A 24537-nucleotide genomic window follows, 5' to 3' on the forward strand; every position below is an offset into this window, starting at 1 on the left:
CCAATTAAATTTTGTTAGTTGTTGACTCTATGCTTTAGTTTACCTGATTTGATTTCCAATAGTAAACCAAAAACAATAAAACTCATATACCTAATATAAATATTTAGTATTTCAATGCAAAACTAACTTAAAAACAATAAATTTAAAAATAATATATTATTAATAATAAATAAATTACAGTCTACTTGGGGTAGCTCAAGTGGCGTCATTGTGGAATGAAGTCTCACCAAATCGAAGATCTTGGGTTCGAATCTTGTGCTACCCTCCCCTGTAGCGAAGTGAATAATGAACATGTAAACATGAAAATCAAAAAATCCCTGCATACTTAACAAAAAATAATAAATAAATTACAAATAATATTATATATCTATATCTATATATATATATATAATTTAATCAATTATAAATTAAAATAAATTTACCCTAATTAAATTATATAAAAATCCCACCATACTTACCAAAAAAATAATAAATAAATTACAAATAATATTATATATATATATAATTTAATCCATTATAAATTAAAATAAATTTACGCTAATTAAATTATATTTATTCACAATCTCTCTAACAATCTTATAAACTTTTATACTTACTACATTAATTTTTCATAAATAAAAATAATAAATGAATTTTAAAATCATAGTCAGGTTGGACGAACCACCTTGTTTATGAGACGAAGATCCTATGTCCGCACAAGGATTTAATTGCTAAAATCCAAAAATATACACATAAAAAATAAATTTATTATTTTCCAAAACATCAAAAAACTTGGTACACATGCATTTTAACTGATACCTGAACCGCCGGGATCAAACTGACGGTTTCCGCCAAAGGTTCGCAGTGACCCACCATTGCTTGTCAACAACAATCGAGTCCATTATAGTTTTATACAAAACTAATACCAAAGTCGTGAACATATATGAATGTCAGATATGTTAGAGGTGCAAGGGCGAGCATCTCGTTATTTTTCATTTATTTTGGCTGGATAAAATTTGTAATTTAGGGGAAAATGCCACAATATTCATTGGGTGAGAGCCATAGAGCGGCAGCGGCCCAAGACTTCTCCCAAATCCTTTTACATTCTCCCACAAATTTTCCTACCAAGGTGATCGAGATGACCTCCGCTCTCTCCAGTTCGCTCTACCTCGGCATAGATGTCGGCACTGGCAGTGCACGAGCAGGTTTTGTTTCTCCTTCCTATGCATTTGTCTCTCTTGGTATTAGTATGTTCGTTTTCAAATTTCAATCGACCCCAGAATTCAATTCGATGTGAATTGATTAATATGGACATAAAAATATTTTGGTGGCATCTCATCTCAGCTATAGGAAGTTATACTAAATTTTAACTGGGCAGTCATGGTTGCCTAGCCCTTCTAAGAGTATTTCGTGTGAATTGGGCCTGGCCTATTGTTGAATGCCACAAACAAATTTGGATGTTGATTCCTTCTTGTGGATTGATAGCAAAAAATGTGGTCCATAGTAGGGGGATTTAAGGTATCCCCGTCAATCCGGGTTCAATGGCTCAATTTACAGGAATTCATGCCGTAAAAATTATATAGGTATCAATTGCTGATTGGATGAACTCAGTTGGCGAGTGTAGCGTCATTGTTCAAAACAAAATTGGTTGTGTAGGAACTGTGCAAATTAGGTGTTCTCGTGATCGACTTTCAAAAGGCTTTGAGGATATATTAATAACGCCTATCATGAAATATTAATATTAAAAATGAAAATATTTGAATCAAATGGATATAAATTTTTCCTCTTAAAAATAACTTACTGAAAATTTGAGGCACTGCCTCTTTGAGGATGGTACTCAGTATAAAACATGTGACATTGACTTAGTGTGCCTGACCCCAACTGGATTACTGGCAACAACTTGGGAAAAGTGGCATCAATCAACTGTAACCCTTGTGGCTATCAAAAGAGAAGATATAAATGATATAATTGCAAACGTACACAAGAAGTTACGAGGGATATAATTGCAAAGATACACAAGAAGTTAATAATTCAACACAATCAAAATGAAAAATGATTGGTTTTCCAACTATGATATTGTCGAGTGGCATACTCATGATTGAACTTCACTGGCTAACACTACTCCAGAAAAAGCCTACTTTATTTGGGATGGCTTTTTAATTATCTGCTTCCAGTCAGCACACAACAGATTGGTAGTATGACGATCAAACGAAAAGTTGTTGAGAATGCTGGAGAAGCGTTATTGGATGAAGATCTCTCTGGGCTTTTCTATTACCCAGCTAAAAGAAAACAGAGTTGGAGTGGTTAGAGTTAGGAAGTAAGGTGAATGGTTTGTTATTTATAATGACAAGGGAATAGGGATAACCCATGCCCAAGTGGGACTCAAGTCTGGCCTGTCATCCATGCTCTTAGTTTGACACCAAACATCGAAGCTTCCTTTATCAAGTGCAAAGTGGAATTATGTTGGTTCACTCCTTTTCTTCTCAAGGTCTCTGAATGATGTTATATGAGAGAATGATTTCATTTTCTTGCTGGGACACACGAAATGAAAGAGAAACCACGCCCCCCATATAGGTTATTCAAGATTGGTGTCGTGTTATTGAGTCAAAGTTCCAGTGGAATTGCTTGTTTGTTTCCGGATAGCTTATCATCCATGATTCATGTGGACGGGTCTAGATGCTTTTGGATATTTGTTCAAATTAATGTTGCAACTTGTTATGTTCCTCTTGCATACTCAATCTTATACATTTCCACAGATGGGGACTCTCCCTTTGTGGATTTGCATTCAAAAATCTGTGATATCCCTTATTTCATAAAGTTGCTAAGTGGTGCAAATTTTTGTAATTTTTTGCATTGGAGGGAATTTTTGGCAATTTTGGACTTAGGAGATGTGGGTAAATGGGTCCCACGCTAAAAAAGGAGGCAATACGCATCCCTTAGAGAGAGAGAGTGCGGATTAGTGGGAAGTGGGGGCCACTAAGGGGGACGCATGTGCCAAGAGTATATAAGGCAAAAGGGAGGCATTTCCACACCGTCTTTTTGACTATTACACTTCAGAATTTTACCTCTCTTGGAGCTGTTCAACGCAAGGGTTGGAGCACAAGAGTTTCAGGGGAAATCTACACCAGTTTCGTAGAACTTCGAGTGTCTCCCTAGCTGGGAATTTGGGGAGTCCATTTCGGGGCTTCAGGGTGATATTTGCAAAAAATCGAACCAGTTCTGCGCACTTCCTGGGCGCAGAGTGTTGAGTTACCATGGCACTAAAAACTCTGGTTTGGGTCTAAAAATCTCAAACACAAACACACTCAAGTGCTACAACACTTCTACTTTGCACAATGAAAACAATAACAGTGAATCAACTAGTACACAATACACAAATTTTCAACCAAACATTGTTATATTACAAAGTTTTAATACAACAGTCTAGGGCTCCCGTACTAGGGATCATGGCCCTTACAATCAACCCTGATACAAGACAAATAGGGCTTGCTATCAATAACACTTATGATGACCAATCTACCTTGAAAAAAGTACAACTGACCTACTTCTGTTGGTGCACATCCACAGTCCTTTTGGTCCACGTACCTTGAATACTTCTGGTGGTCCTTTGCCTTCCAATCTGCAGCTCCTACAATCTGCCACTGTCAATGAACATAGCTCCTTTAGGTCACTAAACTTTGGCTCAATCAATTTGCCCACTAGTTGCTCCTTCTTCCTTCAAGGGCACTAGCACATAGGGTCTTCACAGTGCTGCCCACTTCTGCTTCTTTGCTGCTCCAATGAAGACCGACCTTAGGGCTTTGGAGGCTTCCCACTTCTCACTGAAGGTGGCCTTTGCAACACAGTGAACTAGGGCTCAAGCAACTAACCCTCTTGGATGCCCTTTCTTCCTTCAACGGTCGACCCTTAGAGCTCTCACCTTCCTGTCCACTAACAACTCTTGTATCCTTCACAATAGATTGCACTTAGGACTACACAAACAACTCTCTAACAACCCTCCACCTGTACACAAGCTGCTCCAAATTCTGTCCCAATCTGGACACTATCAACCTAGCAAAACATCAATCTCGGAAGGACAAATACAGTCCTTAAGTCCTTGGGTCTGTGCACTGTATCTTTAGGTTTTTCTTGGCCCTGGTTAGGGCTTCCTGACAGTCCATGTCAACCTTAAATTCAACCCTCAAAACCTCCTAAATTCCTGCGCTTTTCCTCCGCTTCAAGCTTTCTACTCCTGCGCTGTTGCTCTAGGTGATTGGGACCTAGGTTTAGCTACCTTCTAGGCCTCTCGATCCTCCAAAACAGAGATCCGTCCACCTGCAATTGCACAGAACAACCTGCGGCCTGTACAGAGAAAGAGCAGCCTATACTTGCATAGAAAACTTGCCCATAACTCATCCTTTCCACTCAGCCAGCACCCTGCCTCACTTGGCCTAGACCTGTCATAAGAAAGAGACGCCAAACAGACCTTTATCCACTTTGGCTAGTCCTCTTCGAGGTTGCGACTACCTCAGATGCTTCTCCTTTGATGTTATGCACTTGTGATGTATCAAATGAGGTCTCCATCCTCTTATATTATATGCTTATAAGGGTGCAACGACTTGCCCTCAAAGGGCACCTCTACAAGCCTAGCTGACTTGTCATGTTGTTAATTTGCCCTGCTCATATAAACAAAAGTTATTTTCCTCCATTTGACCAAGTCTTCCAAGGTTGCCTTAGTTGCCCCTTGCTCCATTAAGGGTGCCACACATGCAACAATAGTCCAATCATCAAAATAGCTCTTGGTTTCACGCCCACAACTTTGGGTGCAAAACCCACTGCTTGGGTACTTTGCCCACAATTCGCTTTTGTGGTGCCAACTCACACAAACCTCGTACCTAGGGTTGTGCAATTTGGAGTACCTCCCAAGCTACACAAATCAACACTCTCTCTTAGGGAGGGAGGTACTTCTACCACTAGGAAGTATCTCGTCATCAGCATCACTAATGGTGATACTAGCCCGACTCTTGTTGTTCACCGTTCTAGCATACCTTGTAGAATGAACTAATCCCTTCTCGGTAGTGTCTCTGCCACGAGAAGCTTCCTGCTTCTTCTTCTCTTGAAATGATTTCAGGCTATCCCATGGTTCCTTCTTACCAGTTGTAGAAGTATCCTTACTCCCTTTTGAACTTGCATACTCCCACTAGAACTTGGTTCCATATGAGCCTTAGGAACCTGCACTTGCTTCTGCTTCTCATGATCTATAGACTTTCTCGTCAGCCTGTATAGACCATGTTCCCTAACTCCGATGACCACTCCCATAGAGTTAGAGCCTTTGGGTCTGTGTCTCGCTTTCCCATCTTATAAAATCATGTCAAACCTCTTCTGCTCGATCACTGAGACATACAACACGTTATTTATGAGCTCTGATCCTAATAGTACATCCTGAACTTGCATCATCCGATCTGACTCCATCTTGAAAGGCACGATACCTGATCCTCTGATCTCTTTCTGATTCTTGTCACCCACCATTATGTGCAACTTTGAGTCCCACTTAGTTAGAGTCTTGAACACATCAAGCGGACTTGTCATATGCTTCGACGCACCACTGTCCACGTACCATGCAGTCTCGTCGATGGCACCTTCGGAGAAATTAGATACCAGAGCAAAATCTTCACTCTCCAATCTTCTTGAGAGTTCATCCAACTCAGAAGAGGTAGCAACACCTATTATCTCCTTCCTCTGATTCTTTTCATTATCTCCCTGCTTCTTTTTTGAACACTTCATCGAATAATTACCATATTCGCCACAACTAAAACACTTCAGCTTACTCATGTCCTTCTTCGGCTTGCCATTCATTCTCCTTGCGAGAGCCACGTTATCATCTTAAGTCTTCTTCTTTGTATGAAGGTCCTCGTCTTGTAGTTCCTCTTGAATGAGGTCATCCCACAACCTGTTCCAGTCAGGGAGCTTCTCTCGTGCAACAATCCCTTTGATGAAGGGCTTCCATTCTTCGGTGAACCCTTTCAAAGCAATCCTCACCATCTCAGAATCTGTAACGGTCTCACCGATGGTGGCAAGCTCATCTAGAACCTAAGACAATCTCATGAGATACGATGTCACTGCTTCACCATCCAACATCTTGGTGCTCTTCAACTTGTCCTTCAATACCAACAGCGGGTTCTCGTTCTTATTTTGGAACAGATCTTGAAGAGCCTTCCATATGTTATGGGCACTGCTCTTCCCTGACAAATGAGGTATCAAATGATCCTTGACACCACCTAGGATGATCAACCGCCCCTTCGTATCCAACTCCTCATATACTTCCAACTCCTTAGGGTCAGTCAATTTCTTGATTGCTTTGTTGGCAAAATCATAGATCTTGTTCACCATCAAGACCAACTTGATCCTTTCCTTCCAAGGACTATAGTTGGACAACCCATCCAACCTATCCTCAAATTGCAGACTAATCGACAACTTTGCCATTGCTATTAGTCCTTCAACAACAATGGAACCAACTCCCTCTTGAGCTGTACTCTGTGCTATGCACACTTTGATTCAATGGCCCTTCAAATTTGGCTCTGATACCATGTTGAGCTATGAAGACACTCAAGAATTTGGTTTGGGTCTAAAAATCTCAATCACAAACACAAGTTCAAATGCCACAACACTTCTACTTTGCACAACGGAAAACAATAGCAACGAATCAACTAGTACACAATACACAATTTTTCAACCCAACTTCGTTATATTACAAATCTTTAATACAATAGTCTAGGGCTCCTGTACCAGTGATCATGGCCCTTACAATCAACCTTGATACAAGATAACTAGGGGTTGGTATCAACAACTATGATGACCAATCTACCCTGAACAAAGTACAACTGACCTACTTTTGTTGGTGCACACCATAGTCCTTTTGGTCTACGTACCTTGAACACTTATGGCGATCCTTTTCCTTCCAATCTGCAGCTCCTATAATCTGCCACTGAACACAACTCCTTTAGGCCACTGAACTTTGGCCCAATCAGTCTGCCCACTAGCTGCTCCTTCCTTCAAGGGCACCAACACATAGGGTCTTCACACTGTTGCCCGTTTCTGCCTCTTTGCTGCTCCAATGAAGACAAACCTTAGGGCTCTTGGAGGCTGCCCACTTCTCACTGAAGATGACCTCTGCAACACAGTGAACTAGGGCTCAAAAACTAGCCCTCTTGGCTGCCCTTTCTTCCTTCAAAGGTCAACCCTTATAGCTCTCACCTTCCTGCCCACTAACAACTCTTGTAGTCCTTTACAGTAGACTGTACTTAGGGCTACACAAACAACTCTCTAACAACCCTCCACCTGTACACAAGCTGCTCCAAATTCTGTCCCAATCTGGGCACCATCAACCTAGCAAAACATCAATCTCAGAAGGGCAAATACATACCTCTAGGACATCACCTTTTGTCCTTAAATCCCTGGGCTTGTGTATTGTATCCTGACGTTTTTCTCCATCTTGGTTAGGGCTTCCTGACAGTCCACATCAACCCTAAATTCTGCCCTCAAAACCTCCTAAATTCCTGTGCCTTTCGTCCACTTCAAGCCTTCTACTCCTGTGTTGTTTCTCTAGGGGATTGCGGCGCAGGTTTAGCTACCTTCTAGGCCTCTCGATGCTCCAAAACAGAGATCCATCCACCTGCAATTGCATAGAACAATATGCGGCCTATACAGAGAAAGAACACCCTCTACTTGCACAGAAAACCTGCCCAAAACTCATCCTTTCCACTCGGCTAGCACCCTGCCTTATCTGGCCTAGACCTATCACAAGAAAGAGAAACCAAACAATTCTTTCTCCATTTCGGCTAGTCCTCTTCAAGGCTGTGGCTATCTCAAATGCTTCTCCTTTGATGTTATGCACTTGTGATGTATCAAATGAGGTCTCCATCCTCTTCTATTTATATGCTTCTAAGGTGCAATGACTTGCCCTGAAACGACACCTCTACAAGCCTAGCCGACTTGTCATCTTGTCAATTTTCCCCACTAATATAAACAAAAATTCTTTTCCTCCATTTGACCAAGTCTTCCAAGGTTGCCTTAGTTGTCCCTTGCCCCGTTAAGGGTGCCACACATGCAACAATGGTCCAATCATCAAAATAGCTCTTGGTTTCACGCCCACAACTTTGGGTGCAAAACCCACTGCTTGGGTAATTTTCCCACAAAGTGATTTGTGGTGCCAATTCACACAAACCCAATACCCAGGGCTGTGGAGTACCTCCCAAGCTACATAAATCAACACAGAGGCAGTACAAGCTAGTAGTTATCCGGCCAACTTCAGTGATTTGGGTGTGCAGAAAATTGCAGGAGCATTTCCCATCTTGAAGCCAAGATTTTGCTGTTGTTTTGTAGGGCTATTGTTGGGCCATTCTTGAGGGCTGAATTCACCTATTTCTGGCAGTGTGCGGGCCTTTCTAGGCAGAGTCTGCACATGCGTAGGAGTGGGATAGATCGAAGGGCTAAGGGGCTGAAGGATTTTGGCATTCCGGAGGGAGACTTCAATTGGTTGGGGGAATTCTTCCGTAGAGGGGTTGAGGGTTGCTTCAACAGAGAATTTCCACAATAGTGAGCACCAGTGGCCAGTTGGGCAATTCACACCACTTGGAGAGCTCCCTCACTGCTTGGAGTTGGGCCAAACCCTTTTTGGGTTTTTGTGGGTTTTTGAAGAGGAGTTTAGGGGTGGAGTCTTAGGCTGATTCCGGACAATATTTAGAGCAGAAATCATCATCTCAGTTGGCAGCTAGCAGCATATTACTCACTGGGCAGTGCACATTTCTTGTCCCGAGCTATTTCTCATCTGGGTCAGAGATATCTTTCTGGGTTTTGCACAACTTGCTTGGCAAGCCCAGGTTCTATCATTTCATCTCATTCTATGTACCCAGTTCCAGTTTATTAATAAAATTGCTCAGAGTATTTTGCTGGTGTCCCTCGTGTTCTAATTTTTGTGCCTGTGTTCTTTGTTTACTTGCTGTTCCAAGTTACTGTTTTGGTATACACTGTTAATTTTTCAATTAGGAACATTAAAAAATCATAAAGTTCTTTGTGAAAAGGGATATTCTCTTGGCTGGTGACTTCAATGCTTGGATAGGTCAATCTCAATTTTCAATGCTTTATGTAAATATCTATTTAGAATCCCTAGGATTCTATGAGATAGCAACGAAGAGCTAGGTTCGATATGTAGTCAACTTACCTTGTTATCTCACCTTGTGTCTGCCATTTGATTAGTCTAGACAAGTCTCATCATTTGGTTATCATTAGTGGTATATCTTGTTTTCCTCAATTAGGTGTCTTGTTTACCATTTACTAGTGGGGTCAATGTGGTGGATTGTATCTTCATTGATTTCTCTTTAACCAAATCTATTAGAAATTTCCAGGTATTTTTTTCTCCAACACCTTTAGTGGATGACGTTGCCATATCTTCCATGTCCCATCAGCCTATTACATACTATCTCTTATGCTAGTCATCCACAACATTCGACTTCCATCCATTTTGATCACTCCTTTGATGACATTTACATTGAGAAGCCCAATGCCTATCTCCTCCTTGCTATTCATTCTATGCAGGCCCCCATAGTGAGCATTATAACTCATTGTCATGAATCTTTAATGATACAGAATGCTACCTTCGAAGTTTTTCCATAGTGAGAGCATTATAACTCATTGTCATGAATCTTGAATGCTACAGAATGCTACCTTCGAAGTTTTTCCATATACCATCCATATCTCCAAATGTTGTACCTCTGGCCATTGTTTGCGGGATCCTTGGTAGTGTTCAGTTTGCAGAAGTCTTTCTAACTCAACAAATTTACTAGAACACATATATTTTCTAGAGTCAAAGCAACTCATAATGCTTGTCGATGTCTCTAGAGAAGAATGGAGTGTCATATACAAAGAGAAGAAGGGTTCTTAACTTCTTATTCACCAATTTAGGTTTAAAATCAAGGTGTACAGTTTATCCATAGAGATCCATTTATGTCATTGTTGACCCTAACTATTGGTTCATTCATAGTTACTGGACTTGGCTGGTTTGACTTGGAATTAGTGAGTCTACTTAACCCAACCCCCCAAAACAGATTGGTTTAGCTTGTGACTAGAAACCGCCTTGATGATTCAAACTAGGGTCGGACTGCTTTGGCTTAGCTGATTCTGTTGGTTCAATGAAAAGCTGTATAACTCGGTTGATTTCTGAAAAAGCCATTTGACTTGTCACACATAATTTCTTGTTTTCCAAGTCAAAACCATTTTTTCAGAGTTTCTCCATGGGTTTTTTGAGAAGGATTGTGCACTAGCTTACTAGGTTTTCCAAGAACATTAAGACGGGGAACATTAAAGAGGATATGCAACTTTTCCATTATAAGCATTGGAATTTTTCATGTCTAATTTAAATTTAATATAATGCATTTTTTATTATTTTTCTTGACAATCTATTTTTATTTTTTTTGGTGTTTCCTATATGTGGAGTAATTTCTGATTTTTCTAGTGAGTTTTGCTCTGTCATCAGTCAAGTTTGATGAGTGGGCCAAAACAAGTTTCTAGTTGACTTGAGTTTGGTAACTTTGCGTTCAATTATGTTTCCATTCTTTACGACATTCCTCATCTAGAGCCAACGATTTTTGAACCTAGACCCATTACAAGTTTGGTTAGTGAGACAAAATGACTGTCAAGTCAACTTCAGTTTGGTAATTTTGTGTTCAATTATGCTTCCATTCTTTATGACATTCCTCACTTGGAGCCAGCTATAATTGAACATATACTCACTCACTGTCACTTCTTTGTTGATCACATGGTCATGATGAGATAAGATAATATAATTTTATTAATGTTCAACAAAAGATCACAAAATTGGTAAAAAAAAACTAAAAAGGTACAACCAATGTTAATACAAAGTGGGAGTGACACGACATCTCATAGAACAATCAAAAAAATAAAATAATGATGATATTTAAGATCTAGGGGATGGCTCAACATAGCTAACTAAATAAAAGCTAAAACACTAAAAGAGAAAGTATAAGAGAAGTGTTGATACAATAGAAGGGCTATAGACTAAAAAGCTAAAAGAGAAAGTATAAGATAAATGTTGGTACAATAGAAGTGCTATCAACTAAATAGCTCTTTAAAGATGTCAAGGATATCTGGATTTGGTGGTCAGGTGGTCTGTAAATGGTTAGGTGTATGGCCCGTGTTAGAAGATGTAACTAAGTTCGGTCTTCATAATGATCTTTGTACTTATATCATTGTATATTTTTATGTAAGAGAAAAAGAAGAAAATGAAGAAAAATAATTTTTATTATTATTGTTTTATTAGATAGGCATGTTCATCATGCTTCTAGGATTTGTTGAGTCAAAGAGATAAAGTCCTATTTGGACCTATTGTAGAGAAAAAGGAAAAATAATTTATAAATATGTAATTTGGGTCAAAAACTGCTCTAGATGCCAAGTCGGCCCTACCCCAATGGACATGTCTCTGGACAGTATAAATAGAAGGAGAGTTGAGCTCATTTGGACACACAAAATACACACGATCTGATCTGAAATTTCACAGAACGAAGGAGGGTCGAAATCTGAAAGAACATGAGCTTGAGTTTGTGGAAGTTCTGCCTTGACGTTTCTCTTGTTGAAGATCTATTTTGATGACGAATATGCTGCTGGTCTCTTGCTGTTGATAAATTCGCTTTGAAAGAGGGTTCATGTAATGACCCACCTACAATTACAAACATAATGTGAATATTAGCATACATACGGGGCACCCATATGATAGAATATTGGAAAATATCTATGCTTAAGTTAATAAATTGATTATGGCCTAGGACAGCGTATTAGGTTCTTTGTTAGGGCAGCGTTAGGGCTTTATTAGGGCAGTGTTAGAAGCCTATCTTCATAACTGTGTTAGGCCTTCATCTCCATGCCAGCGTTAGGAGCTAGGGCATCTTCTTTAGGGCTGCATAGATCCTTTTTTTCCATGACAGCTTCTAGGGCATCTCCTCTTAGGGCAGCGTATCATCTTAAGATCTCTCCTCCCACAAAAACCCAAAGACAAGCGGAGAGGAAGAGATCACAAGAGGTGTGTGCCAAATGACTTGTAAGCCACCTCTTTTTATAGTAAAATGTTGAGGATAAATGGGGGCAATTTGGTTGTTGGCCGACCTTGATGAATTGTCGCATAACACAAATAAATTCATATCTCCATGAATACATGTCGGAATCGGATGATCTTTAGATCAATCCTACACCTCTTGACGAGAGGAATCCAAATAAATTCATATCTCCATGAATACATGTCGGAATCGGATGATCTTTAGATCAATCCTACACCTCTTGACGAGAGGAATCCAAGAAAAATATTAGCTACCATAAATAAGAAGACCGACATGGAGTTTGGTCCTAGTTGCCAATTTTAACACCTCTGCTAGCACGACTTTTCACTGGCAGAGTCGACTTGGTCTTGGAGGTCAATTTGACTTTCTAGTCTCAAATATAAATTCTTTAACATGTTACAACTTGCCCAAATGGGTCTTATACAAAAAATAACGACTTTCTTGACTCATGACAAATATGCTTTTGACTTGACAAACCCTAGGAGCATTAAATGCATGCTTGACCTATATGAGCATTCAAATGGAGCATGAAATCCATGCTAGAAAATAATATTTTTCTTTCTTCTTTTGCTTGTTACATAAGATATGCATAATGATATGAGTACAATGACAATTATGAAGACCAAAACTAGTTACATTTTCCAACACTCCCTCTTAACTAGGGAGGCATTCATAATTGTACAACCAGTACAAGGATTCTTTCAAATTGAAATATTCTCATAAGAAGAATCATATTGATTTGTCATCTTTATGTATCAATATCATAACCAACATTGTCGACATAGTAAAGCCTTAACTGACAAACTCTTCTTATATCAAAGCATGATGCTGGGAGGCTTTACGTGAGAGACCACACTACCTCTTAAGGCACATACTCCATCCAGATGTTCACTAGGTATGTCTTTTAGGACTATTCTTTTCTTGGATTTCCAATCTTCAAAGAATATTGATCCTCTTCAACCACTCTTGTCTTGGATACATGTCTAATGCTCAAAGAGTGTTGGTCTATTTCCTATTTGTGATTCTCTATCCTTAAAGAAATCTCAGATGCTTATCCAATCCTCCATTCTCCTTCCTAGTGCCTTCACTTAGACTTATAACTATTAGTCCTAGTCTAGTGCATGACACATGGAGAATATGATGTCTTTAACATCATTCCCTCTCAACCAGAGAGGAGATCCTCATTCCCTCTTGATTAGGGAATAGATCCTTGCTCCTTCTCAAACATTTAAGGAGACTTCTTACTCCCTCTCAAACATAGAGGAGATTCCTAATTTCCTTTCAATTGGGAAGTCATAACCACATGTCTTTATCAACTCTGTTTTTCATGGAGATATTCAAGTAGTAGCGGCATGCCTCCTCCTCCCCTTGGCATCTCATATATTGAGATTTTATCTTTCTGGATGTAATGGAGCCAAATCTTTTCTTCAATTTGTGACAAGGTTTAGGTCACCAACTTTCATATCACTTTCTTCTTGTCATCATTAACAAAGGCATTATATTGAGCCAATCGAAATAGAGCTTAGTCATAGCTTCCTCTAATTATGAAAGTGATATTCATTAACATTAGGTACTTCTACCTTTCAATCCCAAGATGATGTAGACTTCTTGATCACATAATCCTCCAAGGATTATCGAAGCCATCCACTCAATTCATGTATTCATTGAATTGAGTTCAAAACAAACAGTTGTAGGTTCACTAGCCTCAATTGCCATGATGCATTTCTGCAACATTTTTCTAGGTAGCAAAATCATATACTAACCAGATAACCAATACCAAAACATCAATAACATAATTACCTCATCATGATGGCCTTTTGTCAAGATATCATATTTTGCTTACTTGTTTTTTTTGAGATCTCGAACTGCTCTCCTCGACGTCCTCTAGAGAAACTCGGTCTCTATCCTTCACACCGCTTCTTCTCGGCTTTCCCTAGAAAATCTTGGTCTATAGGCTTTCACTGGTCTCCTCTAGAGAATTTCGGTCTCTATCTCGCTCACCCAGAGAATCTCGGTCTCTTAGGTTTATCCTAGAATAGAAACCCTAGTCTTCTTGATGCAACAATAGATTCTTCCTTCGATCTTCTTATGATGTCTTCGTTTCTTCTTTCTTCGTACTAGAGAGAGTATATAACCCAAGACAAACCCTAGAAGAATCCTTCCTTCGTTGACCCCAGAAGAATTCTGTCTTCACTATCCCCATAAGAAACCTTCCTTCGCTATATCCAAAAGAAACCTTCCTATCCTTTCTTCGCACCTCTGCTACTGAGCTCTTCCTCGCACTTCTTCTTGACCGAATGCTAGTCAAGTTTCTTGCCTCTATGTGAGGTTGAGTGTGGCTACTTATACACCTCTTCTCATGTCCCTTAGGCCAACATGATCTCAAGTAGGTAGGCTGACATCTTCTAGCAAGTTCTTTCTTCATTGTAGGCCGACTTGAAGAGGATAAGTGACAAGGTCTTGGAGGATACTTTACATAGAAAAATTTGACCTTTTACAAAGTGTAACATGACTTCATTACATGACAATGACTCTATCATTTTATGACTAGATGACAAATAATTCCTAAAGACTCTCAATGGGAGTTTTGACTCAAAAACAAAATCTTTTGCTCATGAGACCCATGAAGCAAGTCAATACAATAATTTTATTTTTCTTCTTTACATCTCATTACAGAAAATCAAAATTACATGTTGTTGACCACTACCGGTCAACTACCCATGCAATACCCCCCCTTTTCTTCGCAAAAAGGGGTAGCACTTGATCGACATGTCCGTGCCATTCTGCAGTCATCGACAGCTTCATCAATTTATGTTGTAAACCCAGTCTGCATGTATAAATTGTAAATAGTCTTAGCAGATATAAGTCATGCCTGTCAATTGCCTAGGTGGACCTAATTTTCTAAGTGATAATCTACGTCCCGGAAGGTTTTTCGTCTCACCGATCCATGATCGGCAGAGTTTTCCTTCAACCTAACCCCAAAACCGGGATTGATTTTGTCACTAGAATCTTAGGAGAATCCTAGTGTGTTAATCTGCTAGATTATAGGTTGTGTCGCAGAACTGGGTGGTTTATGAGGGTCTATGTCAAATGGGTTTTCCCCCTTGAGATGTAAATTGTAAAAGTCATGATGTAAAGTGTCTTGAGGGTTGGAAAATGTTGTAAATCCCCTCATGAGTCCTAAGTCCTAGGTCCTAGGTGATTTTTCCAAAGGCTAAGTTCGAGGATCCATTTAAAAATGAATTAAAAATTAAAAAAATTTGAAAATAAATAAATAAATAACTGAAAAAGAAAATAATAATAAAATAAAAATAAAAATAATAAAAAATAAAAAATAATAAAAAATTATAAAATAAAGCAAAAACCCTAAAAAATAATAAAATAATAATATTTTGAGTAAATACATGCAAAATTTCATTTTTTAATGAATTAATAATTTCGACGGATGAGATTAAGAGATGTCTTGATCCTCATCGACGGTCGAGATCATTTCGACATGGATCACTCGAACTAGCCGTTGGGATCTTTTCCTTTAAATAGGGTGCTAGGAGTCATTTGAGATCATTCGATCTGTGAGTCTGGTACTGAAGAAGCTCTCTTGCAATTTGTTTCTGGTTAATAAAAGAAGACTTTGGGGTCCAAATCTTGATGGTGTTACTCTCTGGAAGTGCTGTGAGCTGTTTTATTTTCTGCATATTTTATTTTTCAACCATTAATAATAGCTTATTGTAGAGTATTGTGAGCACAGGTATCTTGTTCACTTGCTAGGGTTTGAATGGTATTAGGGTTTCTGGAGTAATGGCAGGTATCTCCATTGCTTTCTGAGATCTAGTATTATTTTCTCTCTCTTTACTGATGGCTGAAGTGAGCTGTGCAGGAAACCCTTATTGAAGAAGATTAGCGGGTGTTTGGGGAAGTTCTCGGCTGAACCAGCCAACTCCCGCAAGCAATTTTCTTGTTGAGCCCAGCTGGTTTTGATCCTGGGTCTATCATTCAGTTTATTTTCTCCAAATTGCATGAGAGATTTTCTGAAGTTCTTCACAGTAAAATCTGAAATTTTCTGAAAATATTTCTGTTCTTATTGCTAAATCTGGCTGTCAAAAGGGGCCAAAATCTGTAAATTAATCAGCTGTTTTGGGGTTTCAAAATTTTGCTTTATACACAGGTTTAATTAGGGTTTTCAGTTTTGGTTTTAGACATATATCATTCCTTGGGTGATCTTGTCCATTTCAGGTTACAGGATTGTTAGAGATTTCTAAGGCCCTCACCCACACCTTATTTCGCCAGCGGATACAGTCCTTCCACGCTCAGCTCGAGGATCAGATGCCCTAGGGCATTACATATTGTGCTGATCTATCATTATCTGGTGAGCGACCAATAAAACAAGAACTCCTTTCGGGGTATACGCTGGTCAAGCCTGCATTACAAAATTTAGCATCCAGCTGCTAGAATTTGTACAAAGACAGTAAGAAATATTTACAGGCCAATCAGGAAAGAGAAACATCAATGCATTTTATCAATTGCTGCCATTACGTGAGCCTGTCAGAGGCTGCAACGCATACACCGAATAATCCTTAGTGATATTTTTGGGTGCATTGACTGAAAATCGTGTTCTTGTATCCAAAAGCGTTCAAGTAAATTAGCTCAGAGCATTTCGTGTGGAGGCTTTGGGTCGAATAGGTAGCATTTTTATCTGCCATATGCACTGTCGGGCCAGCGTAAGTATCCGCAGACAACAGTGAGAAATTTTCGTGCTGAAATCGTCAACAGTGGGAGCTCCGGGTTAACCAGGTAATACCTGAAATCGTGAGTATTCCGCCATATTCACCGTCGGCCCAGGTATTTACTCTGCAACGTCTCCGCATTTTATTTTATCATCACCATTTGGTCGCTGGAGGCTGCACGTCTCAGACAATGGCGTAAGGTAGAGTACGCAGACATAATGTGTGAAAGCGTCAGGTAAGAGATGCAACATTTGATAGCCTTCGACGTGATCCATTCCTCGCATTAACCAATCTCAGTCGAAATTGTTCCATCCAGGTAAGAAGATTTGATTTAAATCGAAGTCTTGCAACTCAGCATCCTCAGGTAATCTCTGAAACAGTTTTGAATGATTGATCTCCGCTGAAAATTCGTTTTACGACCATCATATTTTTGAGCCCGAGTATAGTCAGCACGCCCAGGATCGGTCCGCAGGCCCGTCGAGCGTCCCGCAGTCATCTGAAACTCACGCTGAATTTTTTTTAAGAGGCTGACGCGTTCATTCATAGCTTAGCTCTTTGTCTTAGGTTTAGGTTTTCTTTTTTGACTTCGTAGATTACTGAAAGTCGTAAGGCATATAAATAATAAAAATAAAGAGGTAGCGTTTAGTTTCTTTTTGTTTTCTTTAGTTAGGGTTTTTTTTATATATTTTGTTTAGATTCCTCTTTTTTTTTTAGATTTTATTAATAAAAGATTTCAAATTTAGATTTGATTTTTATATTGCTTTAGATTTAGAATAGACTTTAATTTAGGATTTTAAAAAGTTTGGTTTAGAAATCTAATTTCTGATTTAGTTTAATTTGATTTTATAGTTAGATTTTATTAAAAAAAAAAAAAAAAATCAAAATTTTAAAATCATAAAAATTTTCTTTTAAAGAGTAGAACTGGATTTTGTTTTTTTTTTAATAATTAAAAAAAAACATAAAAAGGCATTGTGGGAATTTTGTCAGGATTTAGTTTTTCTCAGAAAATTGTCATGCTGGAGATTTAAATTTTCAAGTTATGCACACGAATGATCATCTTGAAGATTTAGCTGCATAAATATGATATCTGGTTAATGATTTATGATTTGCGTGGTTGTTTAAAGCATTCATCTCTTCAAAATTCTCAGTTACTGGATATCGTTATTGAGCTTTGGTCATTATAAGAGCATTGTTGTTTTAACTGATATCTTGCACTGTTCTAAATTATTTGATGACAAATGATTGCTGTTCATGGTTTATATTTCTATATCATCTAACAAGTAATCGTTTTAACACCAATCTCATAAGGCACTGGTCTGCTAAATCAATTAAATCATTTTAGTGCTCATCATATCGTGTCTCCCAACCAACTGGTCGACAGTTGGTCTTCGTCTTTTCATAGGGTCTACCCCCCCTAGCCGCGGGAGACAGGCTTAAACGGAGAGATCGGGGATCAAAGTGACAGCCCCCCGATCTGAGCGTTGTCATGTCAATCTGTGCGACAACACATGTCATTATGAAGACCCAACCTAGTTACATTTTTCAACACTCCCTCTTAACTAGGTAGGCATTCATAATGGTACTTGGTCATTCTCAATCTGAAGAATTTCTCATAAGAAGAATTTGGATTGGTAACTCATTTGTATAACATCATATCAACCAACATTGTTACATAGCAAGGCCTTGACTAACAACTCCATCTCTCCATAAGATCTGAGCTTAATGTTGGCGAGACCAATGATTTATAGACACTTTCATCATTGTCTCTCTCGGAACATCCCTTACTCGGGTACTCAGGGTGTGTTCCATGAGGACTATTCTTATGTTGGACTCCCCAGCCGTCAAAGAATATCGGTCCTCCACAACTACTCTTTTATTGGATGCCCTATCTCATCCTCAAAGAGTATCGGATTACCCAATCCTCCATTCTGTCTTCCCAAGTGAAGACCAGAATGATGTGTCTATCTCTCCCTCTCAGATAGGGAGGACATAGTCCAATAAAAGAATGTACTCATTCCTACAAAAAGAATGTACCTAAGCTCCCTCTTGCCTTAGGAATTTCCAAGTTTCTTCCAAGTAAGAAACTTTCCAGGCTCCCTCTTAATTAGGGACCTACAACAACTTCTCAGGTGGATATGATGGGAGACCAATGATTTATAGACACTCTCATCATTGTCTCTCTCAGAACATCCCTTACTTGGGTACTCAAGGTGTGTTCCATGAGGACTATTCTTATCTTGGACTCCCCAACCCTCAAAGAATATCGATCCTCCACAACTACTCTTCTATTGGATGCCATATCTCATCCTCAAAGAGTATCAAATGCGAAATGATTACCCAATCCTCCATTCTGTCTTCTCAGGTGAAGACCAGAATGACGTGTTTATCTCTCCCTCTCAGATAGGGAGGACATAGTCCAATAAAAGAATGTACTCATTCCTACAAAAGGAATGTACCTAAGCTCTCTCTTGGCTTAGGAATTTCCAAGTTTCTTCCAAGTAAGAAACTTTCCAGGCTCCCTCTTAATTAGGGAACTACAACGACTTCTCAGGTGGAGATGATGAGACAACTAGCTGCTTGAAGAACTCCTATTTTCTTCGATGTCATAAATTTCTTTTGTCATGGAGTTTTCATCTTTTGGGGACTTCTACATATGGCACAAATCATCCATCACTTTCATCCATGAGTTAGTCATGTCCTCATTTCATCAGAAAGTGATCCATCAATTTTCCATCTGGCTTTGCTTCATGTCATGCTGCTTTCTTTATGCCATATTTTCCGAAAGGATCTTACATCCTTCAATATGGTCTTCTTGGAAGTCATCCACAGATCTTCCCTTTGGCAATCCTACATAAGCCCATCCAGATATTAGTTCAAAAATAAGAAATGAACACTTAAATCAAAATTACCTTTGTGATGGTCTTTCTTCATGACATCTTCCTATAGGTATCAACATCCTGCATGTAGATTGACACATCTCCTAAAGATATTCATTGTCAAGGGTCTCCATCTTTTTTCGACTCATATCAGAGTCTTCATATCTTTCTGGGAGATATTCTAGTCAATTCTTCTTGGTCGGATGAAGAATGCCTTCTACCTTTGTTACATATTTTACGATCTCTTCCTTTCTCTTCACACGTCATTCCCAGGAGCTTCTAATCAAAGTTCCGCAATTGTAGTTAGCATCATGATTCATATGAGAACATATTATGTTGATTTCATCTAGTGCGACTTATGATTTTCTGCAATCTTTCAGAGGAGGAGATCCTTTCTTCTTTTGATCATGTTTCCCAAGATGGAAATATTGATCCATATTACCTGCAACCATATGACATGACTTTCATAATATCCTATGTAAGCATACATACCTCATCTTTCCTTTCGTCATCTAGACTTCCTGTAGTAGCTTCATTTGAACGAAAGAACTTTATCCTTTAGACTTGCTTCTTCGTTATGTCATCATACCATCATCCCTTAAATCCCATGAGTTGGAATTCTTGATGAAACATTTGCTTTCTTTCTAGATCGGTGAATCCTCTGATAAGGATTCCATCAGAGAAACTTGAGGATCTTTCATATCCTCACCCAACTTATGTTTCCTCGATTATTGTATGATGATCCCAGTCGATGATGACCTCTACTTCTTTCTATAACTATTATTTCAGATTTCATTGAGGTTTCCAAGAGCCCTTATTCTTTGTAATCAATAGAATCTATTCCAGACATTCTTTCTGCTTCCCATATCAAGAGCTCTTGCTTCTAATGCTTGTATGATGATGCTATTTTCTAATCAGATGCGTCCTACCTTATTTACACTACTTCCTATCTATGTAGAAAGTACCTTCTAGTGAAGAAGATCATCTCATTCATAGTAGAGATCTTTTACTTCTTGCTTCTTAAGCTTCTTTCTCTTAGGTTCTTTCACTTCCTCAGTGATATGGGCTTCTTCCCTATCTCTCTTCTCCTTATTACATTTATGACAATCTCTTCTATAGTGCCCAAGTTCCTGACATCCATAACATCTTACCTTAGCCATGTTCTTCCTTTTCTTTTGAGGACCAAACTTTCCAAATTTCCCTTTTCTTCTTGCCATAGCAACATATGCTTGATTCTGCTCATTTGGTCCAACATCAACCTTTTCCTTTAGTTTGGTTTCTTCGATCTTACAGAGTGACCATAGATCTTGAAATGGAGTAGTCTCTTTCTTCCCATATAAACTTGAGTTGAAGTTACCCCATTCTTCCGGTAGTGTATTCAGTACCGCTGTGGTCATCTCTTTATGAGACATGACTTCTCCTAGCTCTTGTAGTTGATCTCGAATTTCTGATATCCTCATGAAGTATGAGGCTATTCCATCTTCCTTGGACATCTTTAGTTTGTAGAGTTCTTGCCTTAATGAGATTACTTCTCCTGCAGTACTTACAGAAAACAACTCTACCAATTTGTCATATATGGCTTTTGCAGTCTCCAACTTTGATACATATGGAATTAGAGAGTCTTTTATAGATTCTATAAGAATCCTCTAGGCTCTCACTTCTCCCTTCATGAATCTAGCATGTGCTTGAGTATATTCCTTTGGAGGCTGGGTTATCGACCCCTTGATGTGATCCATGACCTCATCCTCGATAAGATTTAGGCCTGTCATTTTCTTCCATGCAAGGAAATTTGCAGCCCCAACCAATTTATTGCTTTCCTTGCAAAAGACATTTTGTGATTATCAGATATAGTCATAGACTTACTTTAGAAATTGATGCTTGCTTCCTCCTTAATCTTGATGTTGATAGAGGATTTTCATTTTGAGTGATTGATGAGAGAGAGCTTGATTCATGATCCTTCTTTAGTGTTTTAGTCTTCCTTCTTTCTTGAAGATGGTTGCAAGACTCTTGTTGGTGTAGATTTCTTCGATCTAGGGTTTTGAAGATCTTGACCTTGGTAGCCCTTGAATCTGCTACGATCCTTCTTCGTGGCTTGGTGTCTTCTTGAATGCCCCTTGTTGACTTCAACACCTAAGCTCTTATACCATGTTGAGGAATCTAGGGCATGAGTAGTTAAAAGATTTCTCTGTTTGATAATTGCTTGTGATATACTTTTACTTCTTAGCTTATAGTCTTCTCTTCGTTATATTATTATTATGTTCTTTTCATCAAGACAATTACCAATATGCACAATAGAAGACAAGTGACACAGTATGTAGGCTATTCAGCCAGGGCCAAAACCTCTCACTTCTTGAGAGGAAAACCCGATCAAAATTCTTCTTATAGATCTTCAATTGACGAATACCAAGACCATGACAAAGACCCTTGACACAAGAATCCTCCCAAGAACCTTGTCACTAACCTTGATGCTCTGCCTCTTTCTTGTGTCGACTTCCTCTAGAGAAACTATCTCTATCCTTCACACTGCTTCTTCTCGGCTTCCCCTAGAAAATCTCGGTCTCTAGGCTTTCACTGGTCTCCTCTAGAGAATTTCGGTCTCTATCTCGGTCACCCAGAGAATCTCGGTCTCTTAAGTTTACCCTAGAACAAAAACCCTAGTCTCCTTGATGTAGCAATAGATTCTTCCTTCAATCTTCTTATGATGTCTTCGTTTCTTCTTTCTTTGTACTAGAGAGAGTATATAACCCAAGACAAACCCTAGAAGAATCCTTCCTTCGTTGACCCCAGAAGAATTATGTCTTCACTATCCCCAGAAAAAACCTTCCTTCGCTATACCCAGAAGAAACCTTCCTATCCTTTCTTCGCACCTCTGCTACTGAGCTCTTCCTCGCACTTCTTCTTGACCGAATGCTAGTCAAGTTTCTTGCCTCCAAGTGAGGCCGAGTGTGGCTACTTATACAACGCTTCTCATGTCCCTTAGGCCGACATGATCTCAAGTAGGTAGGATGACATCTTCTAGCAAATACCTTCTTTGTTGTAGGCTGACTTGTAGAGGATAAGTGACAAGGTCTTGGAGGATACTTTACATAGACATATTTGACCTTTTACAAAGTGTAACATGTCTTCATTACATGACAATGACTCTATCATTTTATGACTAGATGACAAATAATTCCTAAAGTCTCTCAATGGGAGTCTTGACTCGAAAACCAAATCTCTTGCTCATGAAACCCATGAAGCAAGTCAATACAATAGTTTTATTTTTCTTCTTTACATCTTATTACATAAAATCATAATTACATGTCATTATGAAGATTGAACCTAGTTCCACTTTTCAACACAAAGACGTCCTTTAATAGTAAAGAGCCTTCAAGAGAAAGATAGATGTTCTTCTTCAAGATGAAGTAGTGCACTAGAGAGCCTTCAGATTTCAGATCTTCTTCCTTCGCTTGGTCTTTCTTCTTGTTTCCTAGTCCTTCGCTCTTCTTTCTTCCTTCTTGTTATTGCAGATCGAACTTGTGAAGTGTGTCCAAATGAGTCAAACTCTCTTCCTTTATATAGCCTTCTCATGAGGTCGAATAGGCCTCTCCCAGGCCGACTTTTCACTAGCAGGGCTGACTTGGTCATAGAGGTCAATTTGATTTTCTAGACTCAAAAATAAATTCTTTTACATGTTACAGCTTGCCCAAATGGGTCTTATACAAATGATAATGACTCTCTTAACTCATGACAAATATTCTTTTAACTTGACACACCCTAGGAGCATGAAATGCATGCTTGAGCTAGTTGACCATTCAAATGGAGCATGAAACCCATGCTAAAAAATAATAGTTTTCTTTCTTCTTTTACTTGTTACATAAGATATACATAATGACATGAGTACAATGACAATTATGAAGACCGAAACTAGTTACATTTTCCAAAAAACCCTAGATTCTTCAGGGCACAAATGGACAAAAATGGGGAGGGAGTGATTGTTGTCATCACCAAGCCATTCTTTCAGGGCCTCAACGAATTCTCCTTCCCATTTTCCTTTTCTCTTGGTTATTTTTTTACTGCTGCCCAAATTTCCTTGGTGAAATGGCATTGCATTGCATTACTTCTGAGAGAATATTCCAAAAGATAATCTTACTGTGTGTTATAGGCATATTTTTAACGATGGGAAAGCTCCAGTATCCTGTTTTCTGTGGTACTCTGCACGGGTGCTTTCTTTGCTTCTTCTCCTTAAAGTTTTAGTTGGGTGAAAATGTACCTTCAATGTTCATATCTCAAAATAATTTTCATCGCTTAATATAACAAGCATAATCCGGAGGTTTGTTTAATGCAGGGATCTTTGATGAACATGGAAAACTTTTAGGTTCAGCCAGCAGTCCTTTACAGATATGGAAGGAGGGAGACTGTATAGAGGTAACGAAAGTAACAACTACACAGCTCGTGTTTCAGCATCAACATCTTTAGTACCTTTTTTCCTCTATGTAATTTAGTACTTGTTATATAATTGTGTTGAGCATGAACAACCGATAATAATTTGTTGATGTTAAAACTGTTAATCCATCTCAACTTGTATAACAAGAAAATTTGCTTGGGTTAAAATCTATAGAAATTTGTTGACAGCTAGTTGCTGATATTGTCACCCTGTCCAAATTAGCAATCATCAACAGATATATGGCATGCAGTCTGTGCAGCAACCAGAGCAGCATGCAAATTGGCAAAAGTGTCTGGTGAAAACATTTCCAGTGTGGGTTTTGCTGCTACGTGCTCTCTTGGTTTGTAATCTTTCATTTCTATTCTTGTTACATGGAAATAGGATAAGGAAAAAGAACAGGGGAAGAAAATATTCTTTTTGTTGTCCTT

The 24537-nt window shown here is 38.8% G+C and overlaps 1 protein-coding gene across 1 annotated transcript in view; it reads left to right on the forward strand.

Moving 5' to 3' along the window:
- The first annotated feature begins 892 nt into the window (after window positions 1–892).
- Window positions 893–24537, forward strand: part of LOC149240843 (FGGY family of carbohydrate kinase) — a 434066-nt gene continuing 410421 nt past the window's right edge. Inside the window, exons 1-3 of the mRNA XM_089373849.1 lie at window positions 893–1184; window positions 24011–24090; window positions 24332–24449. Of these exons, the coding sequence (XP_089229975.1) occupies window positions 1013–1184; window positions 24011–24090; window positions 24332–24449 (370 nt within the window). The 5' untranslated portion in view covers window positions 893–1012. The remainder of the gene's footprint in view (window positions 1185–24010; window positions 24091–24331; window positions 24450–24537) is intronic.

Source organism: Pinus tabuliformis, chromosome 8, assembly GCF_031772625.1.
Source record: "Pinus tabuliformis cultivar Carrire ecotype Pingquan chromosome 8, CPIR1, whole genome shotgun sequence".
In the NCBI taxonomy this organism is placed as follows: domain Eukaryota; kingdom Viridiplantae; phylum Streptophyta; class Pinopsida; order Pinales; family Pinaceae; genus Pinus; species Pinus tabuliformis.